The sequence below is a fragment of the Terrapene carolina genome, unplaced genomic scaffold (assembly GCF_002925995.2).
Source record: "Terrapene carolina triunguis isolate 2854851 unplaced genomic scaffold, T_m_triunguis-2.0 Scaffold25, whole genome shotgun sequence".
Classification (NCBI taxonomy): Eukaryota; Metazoa; Chordata; order Testudines; family Emydidae; genus Terrapene; species Terrapene triunguis.
In genome coordinates, this window is record NW_020664376.1 from 3,490,763 (window position 1) to 3,511,925 (window position 21,163).

The window sequence follows — 21,163 nt, forward strand, 5'->3', positions numbered from 1 at the left end:
TGAACACTTGTGTAGTGTGGACCACAGCTAAATAAAGAGGTTGTCTCATGGAACCCTTCTCTTCTAATTCTTCATTGGAAGGAGTACCTCGTTTGCCATTTGTGATTCTGTCGTATCTTTGTGGAAACCACAGCAATTGCATATATGGGAAAATAATATTAGGAAAGTATTTAATGTATTTTTAGCTGTCTTTGTGACTTGGCAGCTGAAAACAAGGAAAGCCAGCACCATGTGAGCAGCTAGCTCTCTGCAGACCACAAGCAGGTGCTTGATGGGTCAGCAGTGACCACACACCACAATGTGAGAAGGTCTGCATTAGACTTTGTAGTTTTTATTACCAAGACGCTAGAGGCAGCTGTGGGGTGTTCAGTTATGAGGATGTTATAATACGAGAGCAGCAGCATGGCATTTCCCAGACATGTAACTTCTTTCCATCCCATGTACATTATTCTTTATCTTAGAGAGGGGTCTAGGGAACATAGTTGAGGGGCAAATGGTTCCCGAAACTGGGACGAAGTCTAATTAGAGGTTAGTAGAGGAGCTAGCAGCTGGCCCACAACACCTCTGTTCATTCTGTTCTCTTTCCTAACTCGTGTGATTTAGGGAGAAGGTCTTTGCACAGATGAAGAAGGAGTTTGCCGAATATATTCCACTTTGAGAAGAATAGCAGCTTTTCATAAGTGAGATGTTTGTTTACATGATTACTGCCTTCCTCTCCTATACCGTTAGCATACTGTAACCTCACCGAGCTGCTATAAAAGCAGGAATTGCTGTTGGTTGACTGGCTAATCAAGTTTACATAAAAGAATCAAAATAGTCACTAGGTGTGATGTTTGTGCATAGAACGGTCAGGTGGAATTCCTTTTATCACAAGTACTTTTTCCTGTCAGTTTCTAGACTCTCCTAAATGTTGGCAGGCTTTCTGAGCAGAGAATTCTTTTTGAACTTACTAGTAGGGCTTGAGTGGCAGTGATGAAGTCAATCAGAGGTCTGCACGTGGACTGCTTACGGGATTGGGATATCACTGTCTGCATGTAGGTCCTTTCCTTTGGGCTGTTTCTGTGTCTTCCCTCTTAGCTGGATACCATTTGAGACACCTTAGTGTCGAGACTGGCAATCAGCGTGTAGGGTAAGAGCACTATGTTTGATAGCAGGCACAATATGTTAACTCTAATTTGTCTGGTCTCCATCTCTCAAAGAGCAAGACTCTGAAGCCCTGCTCTCATGTAGTGCAGAGTGCTCTTGCTTGCTCACTAGTGGCCCAGTTCTGCAACCCTTACTCACCTTGAGTAGGATCTTACCAATGACTTTATTGAGACTCCTCATCAAGTAAGATACTACTGAGTGTGGCAGAATTGGGCCATGGGTTAGGAGTAGCTTTCCCTTCATCTTGCATTGCTGACATTCCCTGTTGCTCCAAATACTGTTTAAGGCATGAAGCTTGAGATCTTTTTTGGGAAGTACAGTATAACCTCAGAGTTACAAACACCTCGGGAATGGAGGTTGTTCATAACTCTGAAATGTTCGTCACTCTGAACAAAATGTTATGGTGGTTCTTTCAAAAGTTTACAAGTGAACATTGATTTAATACAGCTTTGGAGTCCGGTGGCACCTTAAAGACTAACAGATTTAACTAACACGGCTACCCCCTGATACCTAATACAGCTTTGAAACTTTACTATGCAGAAAAAGAATGCTCCTTTCCCTTTATTTCTTCAGTAGTTTATGTTTAACAGAGAACTGTACTGTATTTGCTTTTTGGTTTTTGTCTCTGCTGCTGCCTGATTGTGTACTTCCAGTTCCAAATGAGTTGTGGGGTTGACTGGACCGTTCATAACTCTGAGCTTCTACTGGATGAGTGTTTGGAGAGAGCATTCCTGGTTTGTGTGGAAAAAGTGTCAAAGTTCAGTTTCCTTCTGCATAGTCCCATTCCTTTGACTCACGCAAGTTGCATTTTTTGTAGTAGGAACAAGACTCTGTGATAACTACTGAAACAATAGGCTAAAGCCTATAATTAATATTAGGCCAGAGTAAACTGTATTTCCCTTTTTCTATCTATACTGGAAGATTTCAGGTATCTCTTCTTAGCAGATTTCATTGTAGAGGAAACAAATCATGACCAGCTTTAACATTTATCATCAAACATCCTTGTGCTTTACCTGCCAACATAGAGTCAGCATAGATGGAGGTCGTTTATTTCCAAATTAATTATATGGATCATAGGGCACAAATGGATCCAGCACATGCAAAACTGGTTTAATTTTTGTGGTGCAGTGTTTGTCAATTAGTTTTCACTGAAAGTCATTGATATCCATTAGATGCTGGCAAAAAGAGGATACATTTTACTTTTTATATTCGTAGGTGAGATTTTTCTTACTTCCCCTAATAAATTTAGGTATCACTGTGAAGGTAATCAGCCTCTCTTCACCAAATAAAAGCATAATCTCTTTGGTAGCTGTGATCATTTCTTTAGGAACAGGTTGCATGTAGGGAGAAATGGGACGGTTAAAAACAGTAGCTTTTATCTCTTCTCTTTTTGATTATTTTAGCATGGTATTTCATTTCCTTTTTGCCTGGCAGTGCTCACAATCTCACCAAATGGAATCTCTATGGGAAGACTTCAAAGCTGCTGGTTTTTGAGATGGAGTATGGGAGTTTACCTGTTCAGGTAAATTGATGATACTGAGCACTAATAAAGCATTTATTCTATCCAAGTACTTTACAAACAGTTACTGAACCTTACACCAGAGCCCTGCATGGGACTATTTTTTAATCTTGCTCCTGTCCCGCCCCACAATACCCACTTTCACCCACTCCCACATTGTTTCTTGCATTTTTATCCTGCTCCCACCTGCAAAAGCCTTAGATTCTGCAAATCCTGCAAGAGCAAGAGACTCCTCCATGCTACTAAAATAAACCCCCAACAGCAACACAAAAGAAAATGGTCGGTTAATATATTGTATATATAAACAGAATTCAGACACAATTTTTACCACTCACAGTATAAAACAAAACTTCCTTAAAGCATGTAAAAAAAATACTTTAACTCCTGTTATAATAGACACCAAATCTTACTATCCTTCACTTAAATTTAAGTATTGAAACCTTTACTTAAAAAAAAAGAAAAGAAAAACTTGCTTTACATTGCTGAATTTCCATTTATGACAAACTGACAAGAGATTTAGTGTTTTCCCACAAATTACTGCAGTCTGTTTTTTCCCCACCCAATCCCGCCCACAACAAAATACATTTTACCCACTCCTGTTATTGTGGCAGCAGGTCCTGTGGGACCCACGGGATCCCAGTCCCGCTTCAGGGCTCTACCTTACAACAGCATCCTGTGAGGGAGATGGATGTTGTTATTCCCATTCCACAGCTTAGGAAACTGAGACACAGAGAGCCAACTTCATCTCTGGTATAACCCTGTTGAAGTCAGTGGAATTAGGACATGGATTAATTTAATGCAAAGATTGTCCAATGCTGTTATTGTCTGAGTCTGGATTAGTTGTTTGCTTAGAATCAGAGACAGGATTTCTCTTTCTCAATTGTGCAATGTTGCGCTGAACAAAAAACAAATAATTCAGGGATTTGCTTGTCACTCGCAGATTGAATTTAACCAGAAGTGAAACTATTTCAGACCCGTTACTTGCAAAAGGAATTATAGTGAAGCCAATTTGCTTATTAACTATAGTTAAGGCTACGAGTTTGTCATGGAGGTCATGGATTCCGTGACTTTCCGGAACCTCTGTGACTTCTGCAGAGGCTAGCCCGGGAGCCTCCTGAGCAGCTGGGGCAGTCCCTGGCCCAGCCATACTGGCCGCTGCTGGGGCAGTCTCCGGCCATTGCGCCCCACTTCCAGCAGCAGCAGGAGTTTGGGTGTGAGAGGGGGCTCAGGACTGGGGATTGGGGCACGGGAGAGGGTGAGGGCTCTGGGCGACGCTTACCTCGGGGGGGGGGGGGGGCTCCCCAGAAGCGGCAACATCCGTCCTTGGCAGAGGTGCAGCCAGGGGGCTCTGCGCACTGCCTCTGCCTGCAGGCATCACCCATGAACCTCCCATTGGCTGCGGTTCCCAGCCAATGGGAGCTGCAGAGCCAGTGCTCAGGGCGGAGGCAGCGTGCAGAGCTGCCTGGCCACGTCTCCGCCTAGGAGCAGAGGGAGGGGGATGTCGCTGCTTCCAGGGAGGCACGGAGCCAGGTAGGGAGCCTACCAGCCCCTCCAACCCCCCCCCCCAGCACCAGTGGGGGTCCTGGGCTGCGCTCCCCGTACCCATGGAGGTCCCAGGCTGCCCCCCCCCCAGCACTTGCGGGGGTCCCGGGCTGCACCCCTGAGCACCCATGGCGCCCCCCAGGGTTCCCGTCCCTCCCAAGATTTAGTCAGGGGGATATAGTACAAGTCATGGACAGGTCACGGGCCGTGAATTTTTGTTTCCTGCCCGTGACTGGTCCATGACCTTTACTAAAAATACCCCTGACTAAAACGTAGCCTTAACTATGGTCTAAACTACAAACCTCAAGTTGTCTGTTCAGCTTTAACGCTGCTGGAGGTAGAAATACTGCTCAACATTACAGGCTGATAGCCTCCACTGGCCATGATTACCTAGTGCAAGTTTAACAAAGCACTTAAGCGTGTGCTTAGTCTGCATTGAAGTCAATGAGCCTTAATGCTTTACTGAATCAGGAACTTAATCCAGAGACAAAGGTTCTGAGGAAGTCATGCTTAGTTGCCTGCAAACCTCCTGAGTCTGGTTTTGGGATCTAAATGTCTCATGCTGCAAAAATCTTTGTACAAGCAGCATACAGAATATGAGCTGTTGATTCTTTGCGTTCACGACAAAGCCTTTCACATTATTAAAAGAGATGTACTTTTATTTGCAGATGATCCTACCAGCTCTACAGTGCACGTACTTTGCTCTCTTATGGCAGCTAGCTTCAGTTGTGGAGAGGTCATCTTCCAAGGTTGGCCAGTGCAAATCATTCTGCAACCAAGTGGTGCACTTTAAAGGTTCACATTCACTTGCTGTCCTTTGATGCCTGGGAGAGACAAGCTTTCCCAAAATGATGCTGTGAACATTTTGTTGGAGAAACCAAATTAGGATTAGGCATTTATCTCTCCTGAGTTTTACTATTGGAAAAGTGGATACTTTTTAAAATCTCTGTAAGGGCATAATTAAATTAAACAAGTGCTCATCTGTGTTCAGTGAAAAGTTCTGTGCTTCTGAATCCTGGCATATGGTGGAGACAAGGATCGCTTGCTAAACATAAACCAGTGAAAATACAATATTCAATGAAAACCCTTAGAATTCAGTCTTTACATATATTTGTTTGTGTTTAGTGCACTATGGCATGCAGGAAGAAAGCCCGGGGAAAGTGTTAGGCAATCTGACCATCACTTTTCTGTTATTATTATTATTTATGAATTGATATTACACAGCACCAAAAGCATGCTAAGCACTTCATGGGGTGTTTTAGTTTTAAATTACAAGAATGAGAACTCTCCTACATTTTGATCCACATGCAAATAAAAACAACAGTGTAGTTTCTCTATCTAGAGATTTCTGGTTGCACTGAGTACTGCTGCTTTCTTCAGTCTGTCCTCTTCCTCTTTTGTATCCCTGTATATAGAAGATACTGACATGGAACTGGCATCTTTTGTTTTTTGATGTATCAGAAGTGATAGAAGGGTGCTAACCATTTAGGGACTGATTCAATAGATATACATGTCTTGGTGCTCTACTCCTGTCCTTGGCTAGGTGTCCATGCCCATCATTGCTCTAATCTTTGTTTTTTCCTTCATAAATTTTTAGGAGACTCTTTTGGCATTGAACAGAGAGTTGAGATTTTTCTGCCAGATTTGTGCATGCTACCTCAGCCATAAAGATAAAGATTTAAGTGAAAAGGTCAGTGGCTCTGTAGGGGCTTGTTTGTTTAATGGTGTGTTTTGCTCACTCCTCCTTTAACTCCTTTTCTTCATTTATTTTGCTTTCTAAAAGTCTTAGTTTAAAATAAGTGGTGTCCTTGTTAATGAGAGCACTGAACTACCACGACGTGCTGTGCAAGCACTGGAATGCATCTGCATGGAGCCAGTTGCAGGACTGGGGGCTAAGTCTCAGTTGCAGTGTTAATTAAAACTGAACTGAAAATGTAAATAGGAAGATTTTTTTCTCCTCAACAATAACTTGTGCTAAATGCTACCACTGGTAAAATCCTTGAGCTGATGTAGCCAGCTCTTCATTAATAAAATATATTGTAAGGGTTTGCAAAATATTCTTAAATTTTACATGTAAAATAATGGTAAGACTACTAAAATGCACAATGTAATATAACTTTTGTCCTCCCCCCACAACTTTCCCAGCCTCTGGGCTACAATGTGGGTCTCTGGCACTGAGGAGGGAAGAAACAGATGATGTCTAGAGGTTTGAGCACAGGACTGGATGCTGTTCTGCCATTGACTCCTCAGTCTTTCCATCTGTAAAGCGGAGATAACAAAATTTACCTTGAAGAGGTGTTGTTGGGATGGATTAATATTTGTCAGGTGATTTGAAGACTAAATGTATTAACCTAATTATATAAACTGAGGTCACAGCGTGGTGTGTGCTGTGGTGTCACCCTGGATTGGGAGTTGGCAATCTGTGAGACTCAAGGAACCTTAAATGGGTGGTGGCAGAGGAAACAAAAGGTTGCTCTTTATGTTGCTGATGTGCTATGAATGCCCCTTCTAACTTGGGTAGTTGGCAGGGCACTTTCAGCACATATTATTGAAGTAAATTGAATTTTCATATTTGCATTTGCAGTTCTCCTTTTAACAATCACTGCACTCACTGTTGTTATGAGTGTATTTACTGCTCTCGTTTGTTTATAAATGCCTGAAAAAATGGGTTTAATTGCTGAGAATGTAACTTTGGTCTTCTAGGAATAATAGTTGATAATGGAGATGAAAAAATATCATTGTTCTGACAGCTTTTCCCCAAATTCCTAAATCCTTGTTTGGCACGTGTGTATGTTACAGGCCTTCATGATACTCTGTGATTTACTGATGATTGTGAGTCACCAATCTTCATGTGAAGATGAAGCTGTAGGAGTCCTTCAGTATCTTCCCAGCACATCCCTTCAGTCAAAAATGCTCTTGTTTATCCAGGATCATGTTTTCACAGAGGAGAAAGAAGAAATCAAAGGTCAGCCACTGTCCTCAGCAAGGAAGTAAACTAACATTTTCTGATGTCATTCATCTGCAGCATTTGACATTGCCAGGCAGAGGGGCTGCTAATTTTTTTGATTTCTTTACAAATAGAGCTGTAGCATATGAATACAAACAAAATGGATCCCTTAGTATACACAGATCTATGTCTGCTGTGGCTTTACCAGAGGAGCTATTGCTAATTGATTTTTATATGGAAGGGGCTGAGGTACGTAGTACATGCATAGGTAGCACTGTAAAATCCTGGGATAGATTTTAATGGCTTAGAATTATTCTGTTAACCACACCCTGGAGGGATTTTAGGTGAGGAACTGTGGATCAGTTGATGTATAATAGTTCCAAGCCATCAAACTAGGGGTTAGTATATATTATTCGAGTGAGTTTGATTTTGCAGAAAGTGTTATGGTATTTGCTGCTCTTATATAATTTTCAAACAGATTTAGAATAGTAATGCAAAAATTAGGTTTTGTTGTGAATGATTTTGAAAAGATGCTGCTAATTCTTTATGGCACCAAGAATGCGGCGATACAACCTTGACAAATTGGAGAATTGGTCAGAAATCAACAAGATGAAATTCACTTAGGAAGGAAAAATCAAATGCATAACTACGAAATGGGTTATAAATGGTTAGGTTGTAGTACTGCTGAAAAGGATCTGGGGGTTATAGTGGATCAGGCATTGGGGCCTGCAACGGAGCCAGTCTCTAATGAATGCAGCGGGCCTGTCGTAGGCTGCCTTATTGGCTACACCACTTGATCAGTTGGAAGGGTCAGCAGACGAGCTCTTAAGCAACAGTTCAGTGGCTGCTCAACTCATTTGCCCACAACTGCGATAGCTCCTGCTCCCATCTTGATTTCAGTCTTGCTCCCGCCTTGTTCCTAGCCTTATTCCAGTCCTGCTTTTGCCTGGGACCCTGCCTTGGACCCAGCCTTGCTTCACTCCAGGTAACCTGGTTCTAAGTCCTCTCATCCAATTTCTTACTGTGGTGTCTGACCTCTGGCCCTAGGCACCAACAACTGTTCTAACCATTAGGCCAGACAACTGGTTGGACCACTAAGCATGCCCACTCACGCCCTGGTCACTGATGATAGTGGATCACAAATTGAGTAAGAGTTGTGAAAAAGGCTAATATCATTCCGAGGTGTATTAACAAGAGTGTTGTACCTAAGACATAGGAGGTAACTGTCCCGCTCTGCTGGGCACTGGTGAGGCCTCAGCTGGAGTACTGCGTCTAGCTTTGGGCACCACACTTTAAGAAACGTGGACAAACTGGAGAGAGTCCAGAGAAGAGCAACAAAAATGATGAAAGGTTTAGACAGCCTGACCTCTGAGGAAAGGTTGAAAAAATGGGGTATGTTTAGTCTTGAGAAAAGAAGACTGAGTGGGGACCTGATAGCAGTCTTCAGATATGTCAAGGGCTGTTAAAAAGAGGACTGTGATCAGTTGTTCTCCATGAAGGTAGGACAAGAAGTAATTGGCTTAATCTGCAGCAAGGTAGATTTAGGTTAGATAATAGGAAAATCTTCCTAACTATAAGGGTAGTTAAGGTCTGGAATAGGCTTCTAAGGGAGGTTGTGGAACCCCCTTATTAGAGGTTTTTAGGAACAGGTTAGACAAACACCTCTCAGGGATGGTCTAGGTTTACTTGGTCTGCCTCAGTGCAGAGGGCTGGACTAGCTGACCTTTGGAGGTTCCTTCCAGGACTACAGTTCTATGATACTCATCCAGCAACTTGCTCTGAGGAACTGAACATGAGGAGAAACATATTTTCAATTCCTCAGTCCTCCCAACAAAGGGTCCCAACTTCCCCCTCCAAACTCACTGTCTTACTGTCTCCCCTACAATAAACTCAACAAACTCCTTCGTCCAGGAGCGATTCCTTGTCTTTTCTCTCCCATGAGCCCATCTGCCCATGTTATCTGGCAGCTGCCCGATGTCAGTTCTAACCCTGACAGTCATTTACTCCTGGTCAGCCTACCTGCCTCTCATTGGTTCCTAGGCCAGAGGCTGGGTTTGAGAGGCAGAAACAGGTCATGTGGGATTCCTAGGCCAGAGATCCCAGAAGCTTTCTGGCAGCGAGGAGGGAGAATTCACTCCAGGCAAGAGTCTAACCCTCCCAGGCTTTCCTTCTGCAGGTAACTCTCTCCAAGCACGTCCAGCAACCAGGCTGGCAAAAACCATAAAAGCAATTGGTTCCCAAATTTATTATTATTTGCACTGAAGTAATCGTGGGGCCCCCAGTTATGGACCAGGACCCCATTGTGCTAGGCACTATACACACAAAGAACAAAACGACCTGCCCCAGAGAGTGTACACGCTAAGTAAATGTCAAATGTCAGTGTTGATAACCACTTGGAAACTTGCAACTGAATTCTTCTCTCATGGGCTGTGCGTACTGGTTTGTTTCCATGGAGTTACTCATGCATTGAGTGCTGGGTGCTGGCATTGATTCATTTTAAGGAAAAGATGTTGATATGGTTCACTGGTCTTTTTCTGTCATATGTGTTTGGTTTTTGTTCTGTGTTCTGTGTTTTGGTCCTGTCCTACAGCTATAGCCAGGATCTTACAAGGAGATTCTGACGGGTAGAAATGTGAAATCCTTACAAAGATCAGAATAGAAAGGATATGCAAATGAGTAGCTTGCACTGTCATCAGTTGTGATCTTTGAAATGGAAATAAACCTATATCCTTTGGAAAGGATAGTGTCTGTTGTTTAGAGAGTTGACTGAACAGCTGAGTTTGTGTTATTCGGGTTCAAGTTGGCCTTAAAAATAAAATACATTGAGTAAAACGTTAGAACAAGGCCTTAGCATGCTTATTTCCCTAGACTTGACAGAAGAGGAGGAGAGGGAAAAGGAGAGCTACAAATTGAATGATTTGCACAGGAGGCGGAGTCTTCTTGCAGTCTATTGCAAGCTAATTGTGTTTACCGTGGTGGAGATGTCTGCGGCTGCTGAGATCTATAAGCACTATATGAAGGTAACACTTAGCTTTGAAAATGCATTTACACCATTAAAGTGACTCTAGTGCTTGTGGAAGGTGCTGGATTAGCAGCCTTGGAGGCCAGTCTCATCTGTTTATGCACAAAATGGTTGCAGAAATGAACAGTAGCAGTGCAGGCTTCTCCCCACTGCTCTGCTAATGTACCTCAGAGTAGAATGAATGATTACTAAGAGACAGGATAATTTAGTTCCCCGTTCATTAACTCTTTGGCTTCTGTACAGACTGCCAGAGAGGTGCCATTTGTGACGGTGACACTTGGTCACTAGGATCACTCTAAACTTGAGTGAAATGAGTGGTTTCACAGCCATCAGCTGTTGACGACTCTTGGTCTCCACGTGGCCAGGGCTGGGTGTGAATCAGTGGTTAGGTGTGAAAAGCTCCGTATTCTGTTTCCAACTCACAGATTCAGTCCTCCTGTCAGAATAATACTTAACTATTTTTCATTCATAGATCTCATAGTACTTTACAAAGGAGCATAAATAAAATTATCCTTGTGAAAGCATGTACAAAAAGTTCCTTTTAGCAAGATATCTAGGATCTGGAATATTTTATGAATTGTTCAGTTTTTCTTAGCAGTCTCTGTTTTTCCTGTGTATCAGGTGTGTACCCCCAGGTATTGTGTATTCATAAAGCTGTAGTAAGGTAGTGATGTTTCTGTTATGTATTTTTTGCACTAATAGACCTACAATGATTTTGGAGATATCATTAAAGAAACCCTGAGCAGAACGAGGCATAACAACAAAATCCAGAGTGCCAGGACGTTGATTCTCTGCCTGCAGCAGGTAAGAGTAATGCAGAAGGAAAGGGACTCTAATGAAAGCCATGCCCACACTATAATTTTCTATGTACCTTGTCATAGTTATTCAAACTAATTTAAATAGGTAGTGAAAAAGTCACTTTCTTGAATTCATGTAAGTGCTTTTCATTGTCAAAGCACCTTATGAGCCCTTTGGCCTAAGAGTAAAAACGTAATTATTTTTTTGCCAAATACCTGATTTTAAGATTGTTAATATTCATGGAATATGACACATGTCTTGTGTTGCAAGACACAGATTAAGGGGCTCTGGCTACATGGTGCTGAGCAGCCTCAACTCCCACTGAAATTGGGGGTGGCTGGCATTTCTCCAGAGGTGGTCAGTGCCTTCTGGGATCAGGCCCCCATTGTTTCCATGCTTGACTAGAGAATTTAAATTAGATGTTTATTGAAGAAATTGGACACAGGTGATGATGCCCCCTGCTCCTCTAGTTACACCAACTCTGCTATAGCTATAGCAGCATTGAGCCCGATAATCTGTTTTAGAAACTGCTCTAGCCTGGTTTCCTCATGGACATCTGTTCTCCCAGCATCCATGTCATACTCTTAAGTTGCAGAACAGACTCCTCCTAGAGAGACTGATACATGAGCTCTGCTGACTTCACACACTTCGCCCGGAGCTTAGATCCATGACCCAACCCCTGAAATATGAGATAAAGTGAGGGTGAGCTGCATTTGGCCACATATATTCTGGCCACATAGTCAGAAAGCCTGTTACATATCACATAGACAACTGGCCCAGGTTGGTCTTTCGTTGACCTTCAAAATTTGCAGGTCGAAGGGAACAAACTACCTACATGTTCTATTAGAAAAAAAATTAGTAATAAGGTCTGCGTCTCTCTGTTGGCTCAGTCCTGCCCTCAACTACGTGGGCAAGCATTGCTGCCTCTCTTTCAAAACTAGCCACTGTGTATCCATGCTCTGATTTTCTCTAACCCTCAGGGTGAGATTAAGCCCTCTGACCAGATCCACTGATCTCAGTGGGAGCTGAAGGCACTCATCACTTTGCAGGATTAGAGGCCTATGGGTGTAGGGAGGGCATCCTACCCGCTAAGCAGAATGACATCCTTTGCAGATATTTCCCCGTGCAGTGCTCAAACCTCTAAGGTTTGTTCCAAGTGAGTGTGATTCTTCAGTAAATGAATTTGTTTTGCATTTGTCCATTTCGTTTGCAAGGCTTCTCTCTACCCGAGGTAAGTATTGTATGGCTGATGTGTTCTTCTTGTGCTTTTGTTGCCTGGAAGTTTACATGTTGGTGTTTGTGGTTTTGCAGCTGTTTCAGAAACATACAGAAACCCATGGTAGTACCAACAGCATGGATTCTTCTTTCACGAACATTAAAGAACTTGCTCGTCGCTTTTCACTGACATTTGGCTGGGATCAGGTGAAATCCAGAGAATCAGTAGCCATGATACACAAGTATGTTCCACATAACCATATATTGTCCATGGCATTGCCTTTGTTTTTCTTCTCTGTTAAATTACCTTGTCCCTCTTATTTTTTCCCCTCTAATAGAGAAGGGATTGAATTTGCCTTTCAAGGAGCTGCTGGAGTGGAAGGGAAATGCCTGCCTCCAAATTTAAACTTTCTGTTAATCATCAGTGAATTCTCCAATAAGCTACTAAAGCCTGACAAAAGATTAGTGTAAGTTACCTTCATTGCTTATTGCCAGACAAGCGAACTTAGATAATGCGTGTCATATGCAGCACTTACACACACTCGTGCATAGATAGTTTTTGTACAGTGTATCTTTGTGTAATGGATCACTTGATCTGCATTGTTGGAAGAATTGCTCAAGCACTTCTCTGTCTGGTCGACTTTGGAAATCTGTTTGGTTTCCCATCAGAAGTGTAGATGATTGGACACTTTTTCAGTTTTGATTTCTTCTCTATTTCAGTCTATGCTAGCAGTTTTTTGGGATCATGCATCTACATACCCAATCTAGTTTTTAGCCATAATTACAACCAAATAAAAAAAAGAAAGGCCCCGGGGGAAGATGGTGTTAACATTATGTATGAGGGAAGGAGGTACATTCGCTGGCAGGGGCAAATAGAACATGTTTTTAAGGGTGGTTTCAAGTGTTATTTTCAGTTCTGTACTCGAGCAAAGCAGAAGAGGTTGAGATCGAGCTAATACTGTGACAATGGAATGGAAGGAGCCAAAACCACAATCCATATGACTGGGGCAGACTCGCTTCTCTGAGGATTCTGGTACAAAATGTGTCGCATGGAGCTCTTCACTTCAGGAACAATGTCTCGGTGTGTCTGTGTAGAGTCCCTGACAGCGTGGGATTCTGGTTCTGATTGGCTCCTCTGGGTGCTATTGTAATGTAAATATTAAAAAATAATAATATAACACCGGGCCATTTATTCTTGTGGCTCTGGCTATTTTGTATCCTAGTACAGAGGAACATGATTGTGTCCGTTAGGCTTGGTATACACTATCAACTTATGTCTGTATCACTACGTCATTCAGGGGTGTGGAAAATCCAATCAAAACACCCCTGAGCAACATAGTTGTACTGATCTAACCCCGGTGTAAACAGTGCTATGTTGACAGGAGGACGTCTCTCCTTTCGGGGAGGTGGAGTACCTACATGGATGGGAGAAACTCCCCGTCGACATAGGTAATCTCTTCACTAAATGCTACAGCAGCGCTGCTGCAGCGTTTTAAGTGTAGACAAACCCGTAGACCCTGCTTCCTCAGTCTCTGCTACCGCAGGAGCTCCTTCCTCCTTTCTGTCCCTTGGTTCCTTCTGTTCCATTCCTTCTCTTTTCTTCCTTAGTCAGTGGAACTCCAACTTTGACTTCTGCAGCTGCGGTTTTTTATGTATCTGACTTGTAAAATCAGTAAAAATAAAAGAAACCCCTCTTGCACTTTCAAAGAAGCAAGTATCTTGCAAGACTTGGATGCTTATGATTAAATATGAATAAACGATGGTGAATTTTTGGGCAATTTACAATAGTGCCAATAGATAAAGTTTCATGACAGAGAAGAAACCAGGCAGAAAGTAGGAGGAAAAAGCATGCTGCCTGCATCCTGCCATGCCCTGTGTAACTTGCTCACTATTGGATTCTTAAGCTTACTGATTATAGCATCAGCCTGGGTTCAGTTAGAACTGATCTTTCATGGAGAGCTTCAAATGACTCATGTATGCCAAGGATTAAGAGTGGTAAAATGTTTAACCTCATGCTACTCTTAATCTGTGACAAACAAAATGTATTCAGGATTCAGTTACACATAGAATGCATAAGATATAAAAATGCAATGTGCCCGAGAAAAATGTGCAGTGTGCAGATTCCCTTTTTTGTATTGTGACCTCTGATTGTTTGATTTTGATCAGTCGATAATTAGTAGTAATTACCCTTTCTATTTTTGCCAGCTAGAATCTCTTGTATGTACCACTAGATTGTACCTTTCACAAACTTCTGTTTAACTCCGCCATCACAATGTCGACTTGGTATAAGCAATCGTTCTCTTCCACGTGGTGATCTTTTCCCCCCAGGTGGATTCCTGTTAATCCATTTACCAATTTGTTTTAGGAAAATATTTCATCAGCAGGATGGGCAGGCTGGTAAATTTTCATGATGATTTTCCAAGGCTGTGTCTAATTTTTTTCCAGTGGGTAAATTCCAAGAAAGCAGGAATATCTCTACTACTGGTTTGCTCATCTTTTGACCACTCTTGTGAGGAACCAAGCAAGAAACATTCCTAGAATTTATCTTCCGCTGTCTTTGACTTGCCCACCTACGTTGGAAATAAATGAAAAACAATAAAGTTTGTAAGGAGGGGAAAATTGCAATTTTATCTACAACTCTACATTCAAGCCATGTTTGTAAAGTAACAGCTTCTATTCTGGGAGGCTCAAAATTCCTTGCAAGGTCTGGAGATTATATTTCCTTTTAGAAATATTTAGGTTTAGTTGCACCATAAATTACAGGATGGAATGTTTTAAGTCAACATGAACTTTTGAAAATAAACATCTGGTTATTTTCATTTTTATTATTAATCAGGCACAGGGCTGGTGTACAGACCTGCATAACATTTGTGAATGCACCTATAACACATGATACAGAGAATAAGGACATTTGTTAGAAAGGGAGTATAGCCAACATGTTCTAAGTATATGGAGTTTAGTGGTAAAATATTTTACTTGTCAGTTGGTGTTTGCCACAAAATATACCTAGAAACAATTTATTACATAAAAATCAGTGCTAAGGGCTTGATCCCTGAAAATAGGAGTGTTTCCATTGACATCAGTGGGAGTTGAATTAGACCCTAAAATATTAGTTACAATACACACTTGTTTGAAACCAACATATTGCATAATCAGTAGTCTCCATTGCCTCCAGGATGCATGACTCTAATCATCTGAGTTGTCCTCCCAGGTCTGTCTTTTTCTTGTTTTGATGAAAGCTCTGATATTTTCCAGGCTGTTTTCCAGGCTGCCTTCCGAATCAGAGTAGTAACAACAATATAAAATTATAATTATGAAAATAATTATTATATAATTACTTGTATTAAAATTTATAAAATGTTCACGGTGTGTGTGTGTGTGTTCTAAGGTGAGATCTGGTTTAACAGGGCTGGCTGGATTGGAAGTGATGAGCTGTAGCTTGAAGGGATTGAGGCCCCCCCCCGGTTCTTAATTCTGAGTTCTGATGCAACATTTTGTCTTGCTGTTAAATCAAAGGGAATGCCTCTCAGCTGGGTTTCCCTCCGCTCTGCCGTTGAAGAGGCAGGACTAGACCTTTCAGTTGCTGGGGAGGGGTTATCTTGCAAGAGAACAACCCAGTAAATTGCTTCCTGGCAGCAGCAACAAGCAGTTACTTTCCCTGTGCTAGAGTATAGGAAATTGTACAAAAGAAGGATGTGGCTCTGTAATTATTGGGAATCAAACGTTGTTTGTAATGTTCTGAGCAATCTTTCAGCTTCGGAAGCACACGCACTGATATGTTTTCCTGGAAGGGGGAGCCAGGCCCTCCCTCTTTCTGTTGCATGATGGATCTGGTTCTGCCTCCCCAATTGCAGAGCAGAGGGGGGAAAAAACCAAGTGTAGGAAGGGCTAGCCTAGATAGCTACAGAAGAGACTTTGATTTTTCTTATACTTCTCATTTTTCCCCAGGTACAGTTACCTGCAGAGGTATATAACAGAGCCAGCATCTTGCAGAGGAGATGAATGGCACCCGTTAGCGTGGTACAGGAACTCTTTGCTGGCAAATGAAGATGAAGAGAATTCTGTTATCAGCAGTTTAAGAGAATGGTCACCCACAAGCAGATCTAAGACATCTTCTTTTAAAAGAAAACTGTCTAATGGTATGAAAGTTCCACCCGCTTGTTAAATCTGATTGGTTGTTTCCTCAGTAAAAATGGATTTCTTAACAGATCGCATTAATATACTGCAGTGCATGGGCTGTTGTAGACTTGCCATTCTAAACCCTATATTTTTCCCTTCAGAGTTGTTGTTTTCATCATTCACTAGAGAGAGGCTTGGTCCTGTGATCGGAGTATGGGAGCAAGAAACTCTTGAGTTCTGTTCTAGTCCCTGCTGTCATTCATGCCTTCTGTAGCCTTGAGCCAGTCACTTAACCTCCCTGCTTCAGTTTCTCCATATCTAAATGGGGATAATATTACTTGACTCCACACAGTGGTATTGGGAGGATCAGATACATTTTATGAAGCCCTCTGATAATGAAAACAGTTATTTATAGAACTGCTAAAGATAGATTCTTAGTGTTGCCACTTTTGGGATGTATTCTGTTAGGAGAAACAAAGGGAATCCTCTCCAGAGCATCCTTTAATTCCTCCTTTCTGGCTCACAGCCATTCTCAGGGCTGTGCTTTGCACACCTTCCTTCATCTGAGGAGTTGATGGGACTCCCTTCAGAGCCCAGTATCTATGGGGACATGGGGTGTTGCAGCAGCATGTCACAAAGGTGGTCTGCCTTTCCAGAGGGGCTATGTGCACAGTTTGTGCAGCACTGACAATGCCCTCTGGTCTGGGGAGGAAGAGTCAGGGCCCAGAAATCTAAGCTGGAGATCTCATGCACGCTGTGCAAAATCAGCCACTGAGCCACTGGCCCGGCCGTCATTTTTGTTTTTTTGTATAGATTTTAGCTGGGTCATTCAACACAGTGGAATTTTAAAATGAATGCTTTGCTCAGAGTGTCCCCATGAATTTAGCTTCCACGACTGCACCCATTGTAACGAATGCTGCTTTTTCCTCTCTGTCGAGCTGTTTGAAGTATTCTTCTCTCAATGTCTCGGAGAGCGAGGATGAAGAATAGTGCTATTGATTGTCTGTTACAGGGTCCCTGCCTGAAACCAGCCACACTGAGACAACAAACAAGACTCCAGACTTCCTGTGCACTCCAGAACTCACTGCTGCAGCAGGAAAAAGCAGAAAGAAGTTAAAGTCTCAAGATACAGGACTCCAAGAATGTCTGCCATTCTTTGGTCCAGTGGGGCTAAGCAGAAGACATAGGTGAGGGAAAATGGTTTACAAGCCCCTACGAGACCTGGGATTTTTCAAATACGCAGACTGCAAAACTGTGTGCAATTGCTGCAGTGTCTTGGGGCTGGTCTACACTGGGGGGTGGGGGTGGGGAATCGATCTAAGATATGCAACTTCAGCTACGAGACTAGCGTAGCTGAAGTCGACGTATCTTAGATCGACTTACCTCACGTCCTCACAGTGCGGGATCGATGGCCGCGGCTCTCCCGTCAACTCCGCCTCTCGCCCTGGTGGAGTTCCGGAGTCGACGGGGAGCGCGTTCGGGGATCGATTTATCGCGTCTAGACGAGACGCGATAAATTGATCCCCGATAGATTGATTACTACCTGCCGATCCGGCAGGCAGTGAAGATGTACCCTTACAGTCCCCGCCTTGGGGAACTCCTTGTGTTCTCAGTACTGCCACAGAGCAGTTGCCTGGGGCCATACGCTCCTCCTGATTCTATCTTCCAACTTCTGTGTTCTCCTCTTGGACTTACAGGAAGTGAACAACCCTCCCCCATATCCACCCAGACTTCCCTCGTCCTATAGGCAGCTGAGGAAGGAAGAGGAGGCTTCCTCCCTGACTTCTGTAGTTCCCAGTCCCCTTGAAAGGGCTGCAGAGGGAAGAATGGGGCTTTCCAGCCCCCTCACCTCAGATTTGAATCACTCCCTAACCCTTTGTGGGGAGCAAAGGGGGCTTCCCAGGTACCAGTTACTACCCAGCCCTGGGTTTGGGAATGAGGAAGGGTTGTTTCTCCATCCCACCCACCCCCAGCTCCTCTTTACTCCTAAGAGAGGAATTGGAGAAGGAGACACCATCTGCTGCTGTGTTACTGGTGAATTCCTTCCTGCAGGGCCTGAGGCCAAGTGTGTGGGAGCTCCACACAGAACATGACATAATGGAGGAAGTGCCCAACACCTTCAACAGAACAGGGCCTCTGGCTAGACTCCATGTGCCATCCAGTGCACCAAGGAAACACACAGACAAACAAAGCAATATTTTCTCTGTAATATCTCGGGTACAGAAATCTGAGATGTCACTTGTCAGGTTAAAAGGGAAAAAACAAACTCCAGCCAGAAATGCAATTTTCAGGGTGACCGTGCCCACTTTCTTTAAATGGATTTACTGGACACACTCATAGGTGGTTTGTTTTATTTTTATTTTTTTACACTTTTTGGTTGTTTGATGCCAAGTTGCATGAATCAAAATTCATTTTTATCAGAATATAATGAAGCTCTTCCTCCACTTTGGGCCAAAGACTTTATGCAAGAATCCTAAAAGCAACTCGTATCATGTGCATGCAGTCTTTAAAATCTGCCCTCCCTTTTAGCACCGCAAACAAAACACATCCTAAGTAGAACCTCCGTCAAAGGGAAGTGTGTTTCCAGGCCAGGAACTAAACTACTCAGCTTTTCATTCCAGTGAAGATGTGATCAAGGCAGAAGACTTCTCAGCAGATGGTGGAGCAGAAGACGGAGCAGAAGATGTAGGCGAAGATGTGGATGTTGTTGGCGCAGACCAGGTAATGGTTATTTAGGGGCTGCTGTGTGGAAAGGGAGAAAAGTGATAGTACATAACCCAACAAGCCTGTCTGTTAAGCTCATGTCTTCGCTCTACTGTGTACCCTACTCCCCTTTACAGCTGCTAGAAGGGGGAGGAAGAAAGACTTTGCATTTTTCCCCCAACCCTAGCTTGACATGGGTCCTTCCTTCTCTTGCTTGTCCTTGGAGCCTCTCCTAGTAGCATCTAGGCCCTGTTACATACATTAACAGCTGTCAAAGATCTTTCAAGAGAAGGGACCATTCCCCCCCTACATACTTGGAAGGCACTTGCTTATGAGCAGATGGCTCTTCCTGGTCTACAAAAGGGACACATTTTACCCTTTAGGGTAGCAGAGTAATGTCCAACCAAGCCCCCTAAATATAAACATTGCCTTTCAGAAAATCCCATTTAATCCTATTTCTTTATCAAGATGAATTGAGACTATCAAATTTCCCATGCTGCAGCTGCTAACCGTACTAACCCCTTGAAGCAGGTGAGCAAACTACCTTCCCTGCCTTGCTTTAAGGCAGTGGTCCCCAAACTTTTGAGAGTTGTGCCCCCCTGCCCTCCAGGGCCGGGAGCGGGGCCGCAGCTCTGAGTGGGGGGATGTGGACAGGGGTAAGGGGGTCAGAAGGCGCTCCCTCCCCTCCCCCTGTGGGGGCTGGCCTGGGCCTGCCGGGCCCCCTTGAACGTTCCTCTGCACCCCCCCAGGGGGGTGTGCCCCACAGTTTGGCGACTTCTGCTTTAAGGGTTAGTGAGGTCAGTAGGTGTAGAAGGTGTGCATTTCCTTTAGGTTGTTCTCATTATAACCCTCTTTTTAGACGCTGTATTGGACAGCATTTTTGGAGGTGGTGCAGGCAGAATTGATTTATAAATGCCTTTTTTCCCTTGTTCTTTCCAGCCTTCCCAAATATGTTCATTATGGGACTTTTTGACTTTCAGGTATGTGATGGGGTGTATCAACCCTGCACATGGCCAACAGGTGCTGACCAATCACTGGAGACCGCACACCCTCACTCCTGTTACACAGGCTCCAGGTGGAGGGGACAGATAAAAGGAGGCCGTACAGGTCAGTCGGGGCTGCCGGAAGAGAAGGAAGGACGTGTGCTGCTGGCTGTTGCAGAGGAACTGTTGACTCACCAGGCTCTTGGGACCGTGGACTCAGACTACGCTGCGGATGACTAGCTGGCCTGACAGGGATGCTGAGCCGCTGCCAGCTGAGGAGATGCCTGAGATGGACTTTATGGTAGAAAGTGACCCAGGGAATGTGTTAGGAGCCGTGGCTTGAACCCTTAATATGGAGTTTACCGGCTTTCCAGGGCCCTGAGTTGGAACCTGGTGGAGTAGTTTGGGCCTGGGTTTCCCTAGCCCTGCACTTACCAGTAGGAGTGGCTACTGGGGACTCCTGATTTAGACTAATTGTTCACTCTGTCCTGTCCAGAGGGTCAGAGCCTCTGACTGTCCTTAACAGTCGAGTCCTGTTAAGAGGGCCAAGAAGGGGAGGACTCGATGATAAAACTCCATGGCCAGTATGGATACCAAAATGGGTGCTGGAAAACCAGCCACAGCAACCCAACAACAACAGCAGATGGCCCAGCACCAAGAACAACAGCAGCAGTTCAAGGAGTTAGCAGCACAGCACCAAGTCCAACAGAAGCGTCTGGTTCAGCAGATGGTGGTGCTCCTATAACTGTCTGGGCTGCCCAGCGCCACCGCGTCGGGCCGAGGGACAGAGAACACTTGTCAGGGTTACCGGTGAGACTTGCCAACATTGGGCTTGGGGATGACCCAGAGGCCTTCTTGGTCATGTTTGAGTGAGTCACCACCATGGTTTGCTGGCCTCCTGAGCACTGGGCTACCCTAGTGGCCCCATACTTGACCGGGACCGCACAGACCTCCTACCAGAACCCTAGACCCTACTGATGCAGTCGATTAAGCCAAAGTGAAGGCAGTCATCTTGGACCACACCGGGGTTAACCCCAAGACAGTCCATCAGCGATTTCGAAGGGAGAGAGACCTTCCCCAGAGCTTGACCTCAGGCAGTGGCTCAGCAATTCGGGGACTACTGCTGGCAGTGGTTGGACCCTGAGAAGCTGATGGGAACGTGAGTGTCA

At 43.9% G+C, this 21,163-nt stretch overlaps 1 protein-coding gene across 1 annotated transcript in view; it reads left to right on the plus strand.

Annotated features, from left to right (window-relative positions):
- LOC112110509 (cohesin subunit SA-2-like) overlaps positions 1-20,234 on the plus strand; it is an 84,093-nt gene extending 63,859 nt beyond the window's left edge. Inside the window, exons 22-34 of the mRNA XM_029911252.1 lie at positions 604-680; positions 2,581-2,668; positions 4,876-4,956; positions 5,805-5,897; positions 7,007-7,172; positions 10,023-10,174; positions 10,879-10,980; positions 12,286-12,431; positions 12,528-12,656; positions 16,138-16,328; positions 17,321-17,495; positions 18,930-19,029; positions 19,992-20,234. Of these exons, the coding sequence (XP_029767112.1) occupies positions 604-680; positions 2,581-2,668; positions 4,876-4,956; positions 5,805-5,897; positions 7,007-7,172; positions 10,023-10,174; positions 10,879-10,980; positions 12,286-12,431; positions 12,528-12,656; positions 16,138-16,328; positions 17,321-17,495; positions 18,930-19,029; positions 19,992-20,234 (1,743 nt within the window). The remainder of the gene's footprint in view (positions 1-603; positions 681-2,580; positions 2,669-4,875; positions 4,957-5,804; positions 5,898-7,006; positions 7,173-10,022; positions 10,175-10,878; positions 10,981-12,285; positions 12,432-12,527; positions 12,657-16,137; positions 16,329-17,320; positions 17,496-18,929; positions 19,030-19,991) is intronic.
- The last annotated feature ends 929 nt before the right edge of the window (positions 20,235-21,163 follow it).